This window comes from Cricetulus griseus, unplaced genomic scaffold (genome assembly GCF_003668045.3).
Source record: "Cricetulus griseus strain 17A/GY unplaced genomic scaffold, alternate assembly CriGri-PICRH-1.0 unplaced_scaffold_50, whole genome shotgun sequence".
In the NCBI taxonomy this organism is placed as follows: Eukaryota; Metazoa; Chordata; class Mammalia; order Rodentia; family Cricetidae; genus Cricetulus; species Cricetulus griseus.
In genome coordinates, this window is record NW_023277253.1 from 43,740 (window position 1) to 61,438 (window position 17,699).

The following is a 17,699-nucleotide window of genomic DNA, read 5'->3' on the forward strand; positions in this document are numbered from 1 at the left end:
TATACCTTCACTCAGACTGCGTTTACCAGGCTATCAGTGCAGGATTTCCAAGGGTCATTCCCAGAGGTCAGGTGATTTATTCCAGCACTGATCTGTTCTTATAAACATCATATGGGCTTAAGTGGGAACTTTACACGAGACTAGGAATAGATAGGATGAAACATTTGAGGTGTTAACCTTAAGTGTTTAGAAAACATCCCTTTTTCCTGGGTTCCAATTGTTGAGTTAATAAGATAAAATGTATTGAGACCAAGCAGATCTAGCATAGGTTCTAAAGAAGAAAAATAGATTATATTTTCCTAGGCATATCAGAGTCTCCCTAAAACTCGTGATAAATTGCTTCACCCATGAAGCTGTCTGCAACACTGAGTCTCTAATTCAAAATAACCAGAATGTTTCCTGTTTCTTCATAACACTGACAATTTTGTAGGCAGAAAAACCCCACAGGATTCCTTTTCTCTGCAGATCAGATCCAGTAAATTCACCAGCACAGACACTGAACTGAGCAAGCTCTTTTTTTCTCACCATGCTTGACCCGCACTCTTGGCCATGTATTCCTCACACTGTCCTACTGCTGACCCTACTGCTGGGATTCACATGTAAGTATGTACCAGGAGTAGAATCATCTCCCTATCACTGGCTACAGCTGCTAATATAATTCAAGGACTCAGGTAAACATCAAACTGCCATAGGAGTGAAGTTCAGAATATTGGTTTTTTTTTTTTCTATAGGCAGACTTATAAGTACTGCTCTGTGAGTTCATCCATTGACAAAAATACCTTTCAGTAGAATCACACTTAAGTCACTGTACCTCTGAAGGACAACAGAGCAGTCTAGTCAGTTCCAAAACAGGTGATGGTCTGGCTCCATAATCATCACTGACTGTTCACTTACTGACACACTGAAGCTGATAGGAAGGCCAGAGACAGGACTATGGGTTAAGTGTCTCTGGAAATGCTCTGTCACCATTCCTTGTCACTTAGGTTCTTCATTCTGCTCTCTGTCCCTATTTACTTCCTCATTTGAATTTAATCATCTCACTGAGTGCTTCTGTTTTGAGAGACTGCACTGATATTTGGTATTACCAGTGCCTATATTCTGTTAGTAGGTTGAAATGACATGACAGGATACCATAAGCTGGTGACCAAAACCATAGACATTCATTTCTTCACAGTTCTGGAGGATGGAATCAAGGAGTCATGATGTCCACTGAGCTAATTTCTTCTATGAGGCCTCTCTTGTTATAAATGGTACCTTTTTTATCAGTCTTCCTGAATTAGCATACCTCAACTTATCTGTGTAGTTCTGCTCCATTTTCTTTAAGATTCACCTGAATGACCTTCATTGACCTTTACTTCTTTAAAGACTCTGTTGCACATTATGAGCTACTGGGGTTATGACTTAGATAAGTAGAGTAGAAACAATTCATCCATAGCATGAAGCTACACATTCTTTGTCTTCTTGATCTTCCCTAGTGAGCTTTGTTTTCTCTATTCTCTTGGCAATCGGGATTATTAACACTCTTGTGCTCCCTTCTCAGGGTTCCCCAAAGGCTCTTTTTCCTCTTTGACCATGAGGAAAATTTGAGGGCTTCAGATCAGGTATTAACATCTCTCAGGCTCTGCACTTTGGTAAGGTGTTATGTCATCTAAATGTCATAGAAGTTGAAATTTTAAAATATCCTCATTACACTCTCACTGCATACTATCAATAATTTGTAAGTCTTCTGAAGACTTAAGACTTCTTAAGACTTCCTAAACATTTTAAAAATTTTTCTCAAATCAATGTATAATTATGACAATCTCATCTTTTTTTGAAGCTCCCTTTTTCTATTCATGGACTCTGTTTCTTTAAATGAACCCCACTACTAAATATGTAAATAACAATTTTGATCAATCCACATAATGTTATCTGAACAAGACAAAATCAATAAACATCATAATATATCATTTTTAGAGATTGTGAGTCCTTGTAATGTATCTTCAGTAGTGTTTTATCCATGCTTTGCTTTATGGCTGTCTCCCTACCAGGATAACGTGTATTCCTACAGTCTCCAATGGGACAGAGAAGCCAGCAGATTCTAAAATATGATATTTAGTGCAACTTCTGATTTTATTGACAAATATACCTTAGTATTTCACTGCAGTATTGGGAAGTGGTCTATCACAAATATTATACTTTGAGTCTGAAATACACCCAAAACTTCACGTATAAAAGCCTTTGTTAGACACTAATGGCACTACTCTGAAAGAATATTGGGTGTTTAGAAGGTAAAGTAGAGATGAGAAACATTGTTCCATTATACACTGTCCTCATGAGTATGCTCTGCCTCACCTGAGACCACAGCAATGGAGCCAGTTAGCCTTCTGATCTTTCAACTCTCTGAAACATTGACCAAAGAAAATGTTTCTTCTTCTGAAATGCTGATCCCAGGTATTTTTCAAATCAATAGAAAGCTAATTTAGCAAGCTAAATAATATCTATATTCCCTTCCGTATGTAGAGCTAGATTTAGCCTCATGACACGATGCATATAATCCAATGTCAAGGAAAGCTCCATGGCCCAGAAAATCAACTGAAAATTTACATTCCAAAGTCAGTAACGCTCACCATATCATAGATACTGTGCCAAGTACTCCAAGGCTCTACCTCATGTGGATGAACTTCTCTTGTCACATTGCCATAAACACAGAAAAATAAGTAGAAGCACAAACAACCCCAGTGACAATGTCTACAGCTGTAGCTTAAACTCAGGCTGTCTGAAAGAAGACTTGGGGTTACATTTGTGCATAAATTACCAATTTAAAATGGGATTCAGTGATGAAGGAAGATAGCACACTGAGCAAAATATAAGTAGGGAAGAATTTTTTGGATACTGACTAGGAGCTACATGTTCTTGGGGAACATGTGCTGCACTGGGGAATACAAGTGGTAGCATAGTCACCCATGTGGAGATTAGACTCTACTAGGGAAAATGACAATGATTAAGATAAAACATGAAACTATGATATTTTTAAAAGTGGTACATGTCCAATTATCCAGAGAAATTGAAGGCTATTTGGAGAGTTATATATTGAAACTGGGTGTGTGTGTGGACATCACTGAAAAGAGGAAGTTTGAGTAAAGATAAAAAGAAAATGTGAGAGAGAATGGGGCACATGTCTCAGAATTCTAGAAGAAGAACTTTCCACAAAGCAGTAGCTTGTCAAAGACCCTAAGCAGAGCCTGTTATGTTCATGGACAAAGCTTTTCTCCCAGGTGAGTGGGAGCCACTGCAAGATTGAAACAGAGAAGCACCATGGTATGGCATGTCTTTTAAACTGATTTTTCATCTCATGATTGAACACTGACTTTCGCAGGACATATAGAAGAAGGATATTGCATGTCACCAAATGATAGAGGGTGACTTGCACAGCACAGTGATGGAGAGAAAATGGGAAAAGGTCAGATTTTGGATGGGTGCTGACTTGGAGGCTACAAAATTTTCTGAAGGATCAGACTTAATATGGTGGTGCAGTCACTACTGGGCTTGGGGCACTAGCATCTGGAAGAAGAAATGAGCTTCTTGTGAAATCCATAGGTCATGTCAGGAGCTTATTTTTGGACATGTTCACCCTGAGATGTTTACTTCACTTAGAAAGCCCCTCAAGTATATCACTAGACAAACAACTTCAGAGTCACAGAGTATGGTGCTGTGCTACAGGTCTTCCTTCTATTATTATTTATATTACTTTATTAACAATTCAGCATTCCTTTTCCCATCTTTCACAGACTTTAAAGGTCAAACCACCCAAGGATGACGGCATACCAGACCCTGCCCTTTAAAGATATGAGGTCTCTTGGAGAAGGGCGATTTGAAATATGATTCATGTACAATGTGTGTTCTTGAATCATCAATACCTTGCAATCTTTTCTTCTAATACTTTTCCAGGAATTTAATAACCATAATGACCTTTGGGATCTGTTGCTAGAATTATTTGGTTCTTTAGAAGGCATCATGCAGCCTTGTCATCTTCATGTTTCCTGTGCTCTACTTCAAGATATACGTATCTGGTGATCACTTTTCTGCTACATTGATGAAAAGGGCCTTATAGTAAGAAAACTTTTGAAGACTTCTCCAAAATTGTCTGCTGTGCAATGCAAGTTTTTTTCCAGTCTGGAACTGTAGTACAGTACCCCTGTACTTTTCAGCTGTGATTAATGACTTTGCCACAGTTTGTTACATAGTTAATTCAAAGAGAACCAATATCCACAAATAACTCACATAAGTGAGAACAACTGTGAATACACAGCAGAGGGAAATGGGTGTCCAATCTGTAGGTATTCCAACAGTGGGAGTGATGGTATCAGTGAAATGATATTTCTTCTGTAGATAAAGATTTATTCTCAAATGTAGGAAAGTGCCTTTGACCTAGGAAGACCTAGGATATCAGGATGACTTGGCCTTAGCACAGCCAAAGGCATGAGTCCATAACCTGCTATATTTTTTCATCTGAGTTTTAGCAGCACAACACACTAAAATAGGTCCTAGGGGCAGATTGGTAGCATGCCCATCAGTTCCCAGTCCTACCACTAACAGGTAACACAGATTGAAGATCACTTAACCTTTGACAAAAGAGATCCCACAACCTTTATTCTTATTCTTATGTAACATGCTTTATTCTCCTCCTTGTGGAAAACCTTTGCTTCTACATCATTAGGGCAATTGACAGTATTGAGTATTTCTGTGTTGTTGTTCTGATGGATAAGTTGAATATTGAGGTTGCAAACCCTGTACTAGTGTCCTAGGATTTCTGTGAACTCAAAATAAGGATGTGATGGACTGTCTAACATTTCATTACCAAAGCAGTATAAAGTCAGAAACAGGTTTTGGTGTTTCTCCCAAGCAAAGCTGCTGTGCAGACTCCAGCTCATCTCTTTAAACCAGCTGAAGCCTGTAAGGACTGTGTACTTCCACTAGCTATGATTGCTCACATTCATGCAAACAGAATTAGCTGAGATTGTCAAATCCACTCTCCAAAGCAGTTTTCTTTGCACTCCACCCAGAAACACAAGGTTCTAGTCCCTTCCTTGATGACTTGCTTCACTTGTCCATACTTTGCCTCAAAGTGAATACAGCTGGCTACTTCTTCAATTCTTTGTGAGAGATAACATAGTTCTTGGACATGGCAGAATGACATTCAAATGGACTCACATTTACCATTTTGCATTTATAGAATTATCTTTTCAAACTACTTTACAAGTGCTAAAGTATTATTTCATTTTAGTTTATCAATATTATGGTAGAGTATCTGTACCGATTAGAAATTTTGCAGATGAATGGGTATCACATATATTTCATGTTTAGGCAAGACTGCTGGAAAAGTAAGCCATAAATACTGTTTCTATTTTTTGGTTTTTTCTTGTCTCAAAATTATAGGTTCTGGTGATTAATAAAATTTGAAGTTAAGATTCTATTTTTAAAACTTTTTATTAAATCCCTTCATAAAATGTTAAAGTTGCTTTGTTTTTTAGGATTTTCAGATAGAACAAATTATAGAACTTTGAGTAAATTGGTTATGTATATTTGAACACACCTATGCCAAAATATAAATTCCTATATAAGTTTACATAAACTAACTCATACCCATTATTTTATTATTTTAATCAGGAAGTATTCCATGACTATCCACTTATTTTCTAAATGTGACATTAGCTCATTACACAAGTTCTTTTTTGCTTTTGGATTAAGTTATCTAGGGAAGCTGATCTTCTCTATCGGGTATCCTAATTTGAGACCTACAGTAACTGTGTAGTCTAAGCCCATTCTCTGTCCTTTGCTGCAGCCCCTGATGGGTGACCTTTACTACATCTATTAATGAGAACCACTAAAGTGGACTATTAAAACCAAAATTTTCCCACATCTAAGTGGAAGCTACTAGCTCAGGGTGCTTCATGAAATTTCAACAATCATTATACTACCAAACCTTGTATTGTCACTTACAACTGAGCTTTACTCTCTGACATCTTTTATTTCAACCCAATTTAACCCCATTAGCATTTCTTTCAGCATAGGTGTCCTTATAATGAACTCACACTTTTGACTAGGAATAGCATGTCTTCTCCCATGTATTGTTCCCTAAGTGTTGTCATGTGTGGAAGCCATGGTTGTATTTACATTCTGTATGTACTTTTTCTTTTAGATCTATGAATACACATACTATTTCATTGCCCCCTGATGTTGAAATTTCTAATAAGAGTGTCTTCATATGACTTTGATGTTGAATGGGATGAATCATGGTCCATGCTGATGTCAGCATTCTCTGAATACTACATTTTTGTCAGTTAGATTCTAGTGTGTGCTGATGTGAATCTATTTGAGTTTATCTCACACTGATATACTTCAGTGTTAGAATTATATTTCCTATATTCTATCAAAACAAGGTGTTAGACATTTTTTCCAACAACCCTGTGCCTATAGTCCATATTCTTCAATTTCTTCTCTTTCTACTCTCTTTGCCCCTGTGTTGCTGAGTAATGTTACTGAATACATTTCAGTCCTGTTAAATTATTTGCAACCTGCTGAATCCTCCATGGATGCTGCCCATTAAACTACTAAGTAATGTAGTTCTCTAATCCCAAATGCCATTTGGCTCCTTCTTACAGATACTCTCCATTTATGTTCATATGTTGCTTTTCAGACTCTTGACTTTCTTTTGTGTTTTTCATTACTTTAGTTTTTGTTCTCTTCATATCACAAATGAATGTTGTACAGACTTGGTACAGTGCAGTACAGTGCAGTCCTCCCAGATCGCCAAGTGCTTTGAAACTATGTTAATGGCTTTCTCAATTAAAATTAAAATTAAAACTTCTGACTTGCAAAGCATGTAATAAAAACTTCTGCTGTGTCAAACCAGTAATTTTATAGTAATCTGTTACATAATCCTTAAATGAATCCAGTAGACCCAAGACAAATGATAAATAGATATTTATTAGGGAAGCACATACACAGATAAGAGTAAATAATCTTCCTTATCTTCCTGCTCCAGAAGGCACAGTCTCTGCCCTTCAGATTCTCTCTGCAACGCAAGAGAGCCAGCTCCTGCTGTACCTTATAATGGGTCATGTCTGCACTTGAAACCACCCCCAAAAGGGTGTGGCCACCATGAGAATTTCACTTACAAGGCAAGATGCCTGTACAATACAATGGTGGGTCTGGAGATGGTTCAGTTAGAAAGACCACCTACTGATCTTCCATGGAAACAAGGTTGAGTTCTAAGAACAACGTGGTGACTAACACATTCAGTAACTTCAGATCCAGGGGATCTGACACCCTTTTCTGGGTTCCTTGGCCACCAGACATGCACAAAGTCAAAATAACCACTCAAATAAAATTAATTAATTAATGTGTTTTATATTTTAAAAACTGATAATTTACCCCAAAGTTTTCTCTCTCTAAACAAGTTGCATGTTATTTTAGATTGGGAGTTATCTTTGGCATTATCAAACCACCTGATAAAGCAAGCCCCATCATGAGCTGGGGACTAGCCCAGAGACACTGGTAATCGAATGTATATCTCACTAAACATACAAAGCATTTAAATTCACACCTCACTAATCTAAAAGAGTCATATCATCACATATAATACTATTACACAAGAAGTGCCTCATGTCATGTACACAGAAAATGAAAACAAAGCAAATACCAGAGGAAGCATGAGATTTCCAAACAGAATTAGGGCTTCAATCAATATACTGTCAAGTACTCAGTGTCTCTGTGATTCAGTTTCCTCATCTGTTATATCCATGTTTTGAGTGGCCCATGACAGAGGGACTGTGAACATGTACATTCTATGCTGTAGTAATAAACACTATTTGATCACAATTAGAGCAGCCTGTGGGCTTCCATCATCATGAGCACTAACTGATGTTTCCTGCAGAAGCAGCTGTACGGGAACTGAAGGTGATTCAGCCTGAGAAATCAGTTTCTGTTGCTGCTGGAGAGTCAGTCATTCTGAACTGCAATGTGACCTCCCTGCTCCCTGTGGGGCCGGTGAAGTAGTTCAGGGGTACAGGGCAGAGTCGGCACGTCATATATAGTTTCACAGGAGAGAAGTTCCCCAGAGTCACGAATGTTACAGATGTTACAAAGAGAAACAACCTGGACTTTTCCATCCGAATCAGTAATGTCACACCTGCTGACACTGGCACCTACTACTGTATAAAGCTCCTCAGAGCAGAAACTGACAAGGAGCTTCAGTCTGGGGGAGGCACAGTGTTGTATGTGCTTGGTGAGTACTGCATCATTCTCCTCATCCTCTTATCTCCAAGAGTTCAAAATGTGTCCAAGGTTCTGTGAGCAATCAGGAAGAAGCAAGCATAGAGGTGACCTCATGCTCATGTTGTAATGATCCCAACAGTAGAAAAAGGAAGCTAAGGAGAACAGAGGACATGCTATTTTCCAGAGGTCTCCTTTCTGGTAAACCAAGTAAATCCATTCCCTTGCCTGCCTGCCTGCCTGCCTGCCTGCCTGCCCAGAAGTGCTTACCTTTCTCAATCTGTCCCAGCCTAGTGGCTGCATAAAGACCTTGAGAACTGACTGCCTTGTCCAGTGACAGGGTCAGAGCTGACATAATGCTAGAGTGTATTTGCACTAATTATTAACAGTTATCTTTCTACCCAAACAACCTGGGGCCAAGTATATCCAGATCCCACATTAGATGCCAACAGAGATGGCAGGAAGCAGGCAAGCAGGAGCTCTTTACCCAAGATTTGTGTCTCCTCTTTTCCAAGAGGAAAAGCACATTGTGGCAGAAAGTAACAGGACCAGGTCATAGTTTGTTTTTCCTAATTCCTTTTCATCCGAAAAACACTGAGAACTCATGATATGCCCACATTACCTGTGAAATCTCTCACCTGGTTTAGATGTTGGCACCAAGCTAGGCCTTTGCCTTAGATCTGTATGAAATTGATTGGGTCAAGAATCAACTCTCTCAGGGACAGAAGATTCTGGACAATTTACGCATATATAGTGGAGAATTTGTCCAAATAGATGACCTCCAATCCCCAGCTGAGGCAATGGCCACTCACTTTAAGTTTCCTACAGAGGACTGAAGTCTTCTTTCTAAGTATTGATTCTGAGAATTTTACAGCATGAAGAACACTCAGACTATTCAACCCAATCCTGTTTGAGACATGAGCCCTGTGTTCCAATGCCCTATCCATGATTACATAGCCAGTTGTTGCTGAGACCTGGCCTGGAACCCACATCTGACTCCAGACCACCTTTTTGCTGTCCCAGGAAATACACACAATCTCCACTTAGGATCCTGATGTATAATAAAGGCTGAGTCAGAATTTCTCAGACTCAGAAGCATTTCAGTTTATCATGAGCTCCACAAGGTTTCAACATATTCCTCATACTCATATGCTAATATGTGGTATTGATGGGAAAATTACCCCAATGTCATCCATACCCCTCACTCCATATTGGAACTGAGAACTCTTCCCCTCTGTAAGCAAATCATCTCAGTCCATCAGCTGTGGATAGACAAATTCAGACACAAGCTCAGGAATGTTTCATTTGTTACAATTTGTCACTATTTAAGTGGTGCCACAGTAGATGATGTCATAAAACCACAATTTTGACAATAAGGCATATGACCTCTGGTCAAGGCCTGCTGAGTCTCTGGGTGAACAGCTTTGTAAAGATATGACCTTTCTCTCACCCATGTGCAATTTTTGAAAAGTCTTCCCACAACTCTTCATTGGAGAGTGACAGGAGTGTGGCTTCATCCTAACTTGATAAATGTTACAAATAAAGACACTGAAGTAATCTAATGCCTAGGCAACACCAACCAGTAAAGGGCTCAATAAGATGCAATCAAAACCCTTTCAGTGAGATTTCTTCTGCCATGTCATTTGCCCTAAGGATGCTCTTGATGAGAAAGTACTGTAAGGTGGGAACAAAACAGCAATGTGCTATGTGCCAAATTGCCATGATATCATTGTTATATTATTTTCTCCCTAAGAGAGAGGTCACATCTTCCCTTCAGATAAGAGACTAAGGCACATAGAAGATGCCTGACTTGTGAGCAGGAAGACTAGAATCAAGATCTTACCAAAGGATCCTGCCTCATTTACTAAAAGAGCATACATGGTATATTTACTACATTACTTATTCTCTAAGCAGCAGCCCAGAATGCAGTTGCCTCCTGAGTCAAGTCTTGAAAATCTGGTCTGCCCATAGAAGAAGGAAAAAGGCAGGTTCTGCCAAGCCTGGGACCCCTTAAACAAGTACCTCCTGACTGGTGCCACCTGATCAGGGATTTGGATTAGAATTCCTCAAGTCAGGTTCTTAGAAAAGAGTCAGAGGCAGTGGCAGGTTTATAGAAGTGGGAACAGTTGCTTTGTTGTAGTAAATGAAAGTGAGGGCATAGCACATGGCCTCTGAGACACAGCAAGGAAGTGGGGACAGAGGCTCTGTTTCACCCTCAGTGTCCTAATCTGTGACTTGGTGATGACCACAGATCCCTTAGAGGGAAAGGCTGGGACCAGCTATATCTCCTGACACAGCAGCTACACCAAAATCAGGCATCATGGTTGTAAATCTTGGATGACTCACTCTCAATTGAAAACCCAGTTTCCATTCCTTTACAATGTTTATACCTGTACCCTTTTTTGAGGGTGATAGGACTATCTAAATAATTGCTAATAGGCATCAGGAAAGCATGGGAGAGAAATCCTTGGTCTCTGTGGAGTCCTCAGTTTCCTTTTCAGTGATGATGACAGCCATGTTCCATAGTCAATGTTATGGTCACAATCTAGGTGGTGATGCCAGTGTCATTATAAGGTATCTGTAGTTCAGTGATGTCCAGGAGAGAGGAATGTGACTGTCTTCATATGGTCAGGCCTATCACATCAATACCCCACCCAGTCACTGGTACCAACTCTTTCTTTTCTTAATTCCTTCCTTCCTTCCTTCCTTCCTTCTTTCCTTATTTACTTTTATTTAAATTTAGTTTTACATTCCAACTAAAGTTCTCCCTCCCACCCATTCTTTGGCCACCATGGCCCACAACTCTTCCCTAGCCCACCCCCTGTTCACTCCTCTGAACAGGTAATGGCTCCCAAGGGGAGTTGACTTAGTCTGGCACATTAAGTTGGGACAGGACCAAGCCTCTCCCTGCTGGGTTAGGGCTGAGCTTGGCATCCCACTGTAGAAAATTTGCTGCAACAAGCTAGCTCATGTACCAGGGACAGAACCTTGTCCTATTGCCAGGAGGCCCTCAGAAATCTCAATCTTCATAAAAGTGTCCCATATATGGATGGCCTAGTTCAGTCCCATGGAGGATAGTCAGCTGTTGGTCAAGATTTCATGAGTTTCCATGAGCTTGGTTCAGCAGTCTTTGAAGATTTCTCCATCATGCTCTTGACCTCCCTTGCTCAGGGTTGCAATAGCTGTGAAGAAACACCATGACCACAGAAACTCTTATAAAGGAGAACATTATTTGGGTGGTTAACAGTTTCAGTGGTTTGGCTCATTATCATCCTGCTGCATTCCTGAAGACACTGTGCTGGAGAATGAGCTCAGACTCTTACACATTGATCCACTGGTAACAGGAAGTGAATTGTGTGTCACACTGAGCATATCTTGAGCTAAGGAGACCTAAAAAAAAGCCCACCCCCATCTTACATACTACCTCTATCAGGCCAAACCTACTCAAACACAATCATACCTCCTAACAGTACCTATCCCTATGAGCTTATCAGGGCGAATTACCTTAACAATACCACTTCCCTCAAACAGTTTAAGTTAACATCAATTATCACTTGTTTATAATCCTAGTTTGAAGGATATTACAGAAGAATTCACATATGTAGAAATACAAATAAGTATGGTATTTCCAAATACAACCTGTTACACATAATAACTTAAGCAAAAGGCATCTATACAGCACACTTCCTTCCTCACATTTGTCCAGTCATATTTATGCTTCCAACCAAGGAGTGATTCTGTCTGCTGAGCATGCTCATATCTGTGTCTCTCCTGATTAACACATAAGAAATGAACTACATTTAGCTTAGTCTGCAGATAGTAATCACTGTTTTCAACCTCAAGCTAAGTCCAACTGAAACCCATTTAGTGATGCAGACTAGAGAGCTCATAATTTTAAATTCAGGCTTGGCACAGATAAACTACTATCACATAGGTAACAAGAAATAAACCAAGGAACTGGGCAAAGCAGGAAGGGCTCTGACTTTGTGGCTCTTCTATGATGTCATTTATTTCCTGGGTTACTATGAATGCAAATCTAAAAACATTTTCCCTAGATTTGCAAGGTTCCCAGAGGAAGCCAGCAGGAGCAGATAACAGAAAATATAAAACATATTGACAATTGTTTTATTTTGCCCTGATTGAGAATTCTATCTGGCCTTGCTCTTCCTAATTTACTGGTGGATATCTTTGCTGAACTATGGAGATAAAAGAACAACGGCTACTCAACAAGAAAAAGGACAAACCCTGGCCAAAAAATATGAATGTGAAAAGGATAAACAGTTGATGTCTATGGCTGGGACACAGCCATGACCTTATAGTAGAGCAGATCCTTAGTGTGGTTGAAGCTCTGGTATTGATCCCAAGCACCACAGTAAACAATGACAATGGGGATAATATCTAAGAAGGTTCCTCACAATGTTATGTCACCAGTGGCAGCATCACAATGACACCCTTGTCTACTTGCTTCTTTGTAGCAAAACCATCTCTTCCTGTTGTCTTGGGTCCAGAAGTCAGATCCACACCTGAGGAGACAGTGATCTTCACATGCAAGTCCAGTGGCTTCTACCCTGGGAACATCATACTGAAGTGGTTCAAAGATGGAAATGAGCTCTCTCATTTCCAAACTGCTGTGGAACCCAAAGGAGAAAGCACCTCCTACAATATCTCCAGCACAGCCAAGGTGGTGCTGGATGCTGGAGATATACACTCTCAGATTATCTGTGAGTTGGCCCGTGTCACCCTGCAAGGAGGACCCCTCCTTGGGACTGCCAACTTGTCTGACACTATCCGAGGTAAATGATTCTGAATCCCAGCTCAAGTTCATATCTGTTTGGAATAATTTTGGCCATAGTTCCCAGTACATATTCATGCACGCAATGGGTCCCATAGATTGTGATAGGCACATAAAGGAAATTATATTTATTTTAACAAAAGTAATGATACCTACACAGATTATGAGCCATAGCCCTCATTCCTGGAATTTTCCTACATTTTTACTGTTATTATTGCTTTTCCTGTGTATCTGGGTGTTGTGCTTATTGACTTCACTTATTAGGACACTGACCCTGTGCACCTATGTGTTAGGAGCTATGTTTAGGGGCTCTACTCTGGCACAAATACTGATCCTGTCCCCATGATGAACTTGCAATGCAGAATGATCCCCCATAACTCAGATTCTAATGGCATCTGTCTGCCTAAATTTTTTCTGTCTCACCTTCTGCTTGTATTGTTTCAGTTGCACCCATTGTGGAGATCAGCCAACAGCCATCAGTTACATGGAAGCAGAAAAATGTCACCTGCCAGGTGAAGGAGTTCTACCCTTCCAGTCTTGGGTTGATTTGGTTGGAGAATGGAAATGTATCCCGGATGGAAAGGCCTTCTACACTAACAATAAACAAAGATGGAACCTACAGCTGGACCAGCTGGTTAATGGTGAACAGATGCGCCCATGAGGAGGACCTGGTACTCACCTGCCTGGTGGAGCATGATGGACAGCCACCAGTCATTAAAACCCATACTGTGGTGGTCAGTGCACAACAGAGGGAGCAAGGCATTGATACCAAGTCTGGTGAGTCTCCACCTTCTTTGATGTTTGTAAATTTTGCCATTTTTTGAATGTCAAAGGTAGCATTTGTGCCTATTTTATGATAATTCTAATATCTACAAACCAAGTTATATGTCGTCACCTTTATTGCCAACTTCTCCTGGGTCTCATACATCTCTACATTAATGTATTGACATTCACAGATAATAAATAAGGGAGACAGAAAGGCATTATCCTACCCTAGAATCCTCTCTCTTGGGTTTTTTACCTAATATTTATTATATCCTCATGTTCAACTTCTTCATTTTCAATATCTTCCATGTCTCCATTCCCCTTTACACTTTTCCATGAACATCTATGTCTTCACTCAGTGTCAGACCTCCTGACGTCCTGGAGTTTTAGTGTGGATTGGGACCCCAATTGATACTGAGAGATCAAAACAGGGATCTCATTTTCTCCTGTTTTGTTGCAATGAATAAATATCTATGTATTGAGACCCTAGCTCCACAGATAATACATGCAGCTTTTGATTTGATTGGGATCTCTTCCCATCATTACTTACCTAAAGACTCTTCAGTTTTAGAGACTGGGAATCTAGGACTAGGGAAGCATTAGGGATGTTGAGGTCTTACCCTGAGGTCATGTGAGCTTGTCTATTGTAATGAAGAAAATCTGAGATCCATGGAAGCAAGGTCATCAGAATGTATAAGGTGAATTTTTCTAATTAAGTATTTCCTCTTGACTTGTCACTGTCCTAGGACTTAGATGAGTTAGATAGAGACCCCTTCGTATAAATATATCTTATTTCTCTATCATGAAACACCAGGAATGGCCATTAACTTCCATGACTTTTTAAAAACAAATGTTCCTTGTCATATAGCCTTTATTGTGATCTTTATCTTCTAGATAAACAATAGGTCACCCAAATATCCATTTCACCGACATTAAAACAGTAAAGTTTAGAAAGTACCGGCTCCATTAGAGTATGAACTGCACAGATGACACATAATGACACCCTCTGGTAGTTCTGTCTTGTATGCTCATACCCTTGCAAATGCAGTCCACAGTGGATGCTCAGTAAATAAGGATATTTTCATTCAAATTGAATACCATCATTGATTAAGTATAATTCCCAACAATGGTTTCAAATGGACTCTACTTTCAAAATTGCTTTATAGACCTTTTTGTGTGTAATAAAATCATATTATTCTAAAAGATCACCTTCCACAGTTTGACCAGTAACAAGGAAATTCAGATCTCTTTGTCCATTTTGTCTTATGCTATAGAATTTATTAGATGATTATACTGATTTTTTTATCTAAATGTATATGTAAGTATAAAGTGATGTTCCTCTCGATATTAATGTGGAAATTTCTCATATCTCTTTCATTTAATCAGTCTTTCTAGAAGATTTCCAATTTTTTTAAGAACAATCTTCTTTCAGGGGGTAATATCTATTTTTCAGTTTCTATTTCATTAAATTTGTGCTATTCTCTCTTCATAAGTATAACAAGCAGATAGGAAAATGACTTATGGTTCTTCAAATGATATAAGGAAAAATGTTGTCCTGTCTTGGGGTTCTTATTGCCATTCACTTAAGAATGGATTCAAAGGACAGGAAGCTCAACTCAATGAGATATATATATATATATATATATATATATATATATATCAAGGGCCTGCAAGCTCTGACTCTCATCAGATTCAGGTTCCCAGAGGTGGAAAATGTTACAAACTATAGGAAAGCAAAAACAGAAACAAATAAACAAACAAACAAAAACTCCTATGCTATTCTATCCAGCACAAAGTTCAGACATATTGTGAAGGAGATATAGAAAAATGGTAGTGCAGCCAATAGTACCAGATAAATCAAGCATGGGTTCTTGCAAATCCTGAAATAAAGATATGAAAAAAGTGCAAGAAAAGGTTTTACTCCTTTAGTTAAGCCACTGAAAGGTGAACTGCATAGCAGTTCTGTACTGGAGGAAGTCATACTGGGAGGAAAATGGCAATATCTCGTTAACAGAATAATTATTCCACCTCTTTACCATGACTTTTGTTTAACTTGCCTTCCTAAAGCTCAAGTTGAGATTCTATTCTCGTGTTAGGAAGTTTCCTTAGGGTTTGTTGGCATTCTAAGGATCGTATTTCCTTTACTCTTGTTTGCTCATGGTTAGTTTTGTCTTCTTGGTTTCCTTGAGGTGGAACACATCCACTTCATGACTTGATACAAAAGAATTCCATGTCTCCGGGTGTTGGTGGTGCACACCTTTAATCCCAGCACTCAGGAGCCAGAGACAGGCAGATCTCTCTGAGTTCAAGGCCAGCCTGGTCTCCAGAGCGAATGCCAGGACAGCCTCCAAAGCTACATAGAGAAACCCTGTATCAAAAAAAAATTTACCTGTCTATGGATAACTATTGTCTACCAGTTCAATTTAATCAATTATACCTTTATTACAAGCCCTGGTAACAGTGACCATTAGTTAATGGATTATTACTGCCAGCCAGTTCAGTAATCAAATTCCTATTGCCTTTATTTGAGTGATTTATGCAGACTATTCTCACATGTCAGAATCCCAGATAAGTATTCTTTTATGAAAGTAAGAAGGCAGACCTTCCCAGAACTCTGTGGATATTGACACAGATATGAAACAACCTGTGAACTGAGGGAGACATGAGCTCACAGTGCAGGGGCAGCAAAAGACCCAGCCATTCCTCAGAGAGCAGGAGCATAGCAATTTTCAGGCTGAAAAGCAGAGAAGGGGCAATAAAATTGATAACTCTGCTGCATCAAGTTAGGTGTTTACTTCTTCCTAAGATACCATCAAGCCCATTTTGTTTCTTGTTTGTTTAATCATTTTTTTTGTTTGTATTTACATGCAATGTCATACTTTCATTTTAAACTCAGACAAAGAAATGTGTTGTTTAGCTTGCAATTCCAGGATACACATGGAAAGTCATTTCAGGAACTCAAACATCATTCCCACACTCAGAAGCAGAGAAAAACAAAGGCAACCAAACTATCTGTTTACTAGGTGATGCTAACCTAGATTTCTTCACTCTTCTTACAATGTGTGGGGTCCCATGTCTAACGAATTGGTGCCACCCACACTTGTACATTCCCAATTATTTACCTAATGACAACAATGCTGTTATGTCAAGTACAAGGGAAGGTGATATATGACTATTACGAGAGCTAAATGCGGTTCAAGATAACTTGACACTGGACCAGCAACTTGCCAAACTCTCCAAGTCATTGAATTTCCAAATAATCATCAAAAAAGAATCAGTTTGAAGGCTCAGCTTCTTTGTGGGAACTTTTGTTCATAAAACCAAATGTTATGTGATATTGAGAACAAATTTCTGCATAATCTCTCTAAAAGTACAAGAGAAACTTTTGCATGGCCAATGATGAACTAGAAATCTCATTACCTTATCTTCTGATTTGAAATATTGAATCTTGGATAGGAAACAGGTTGAATCTCCTCAGAGCTTTGATTGGCTTGCAATTCACAGATGGGCCAGGTTAAGAACCTGGAGATGAACTCCTTGTGTCCTCTCTAATATTTCCTCCTACCACTTGATTTTCCAGATACTTCTGAAATCCTTTTAGCTATTTTCCTTGGACCCAAACTGCTACTCGTAATTGTTGCCTGTGCCATGTACATGTGCAAGAAGCAGAAGGCCTGAATGTATATTTTATTATTCTGTCAATGTGACAACACACCATAAAGAAAACAACTTATAGAAAAAAAAAGGGGTTTATATGGTTTTACTGGTCCAGAGGCATATGAGGTCATCAAGTTTGAGAGGAAAGGAAGACAGATCACTGATCTAAGAGAAAACACTCTCGGTGAAAATGATGATACAGAGAAAACATGCTGAAAGTTTCACGAAG

General features: G+C 39.2%; 1 protein-coding gene across 1 annotated transcript; it reads left to right on the top strand.

The window, feature by feature from the left end:
* The first annotated feature begins 526 nt into the window (after nucleotides 1–526).
* LOC113833932 (signal-regulatory protein beta-1-like) lies at nucleotides 527–17,491 on the top strand. Its single transcript, XM_035453874.1, is given in 5 exon segments — nucleotides 527–599; nucleotides 7,919–8,269; nucleotides 12,732–13,049; nucleotides 13,493–13,825; nucleotides 17,394–17,491. Coding segments are annotated over 5 exon segments (1,173 nt in total).
* Nucleotides 17,492–17,699: the final 208 nt, after the last annotated feature.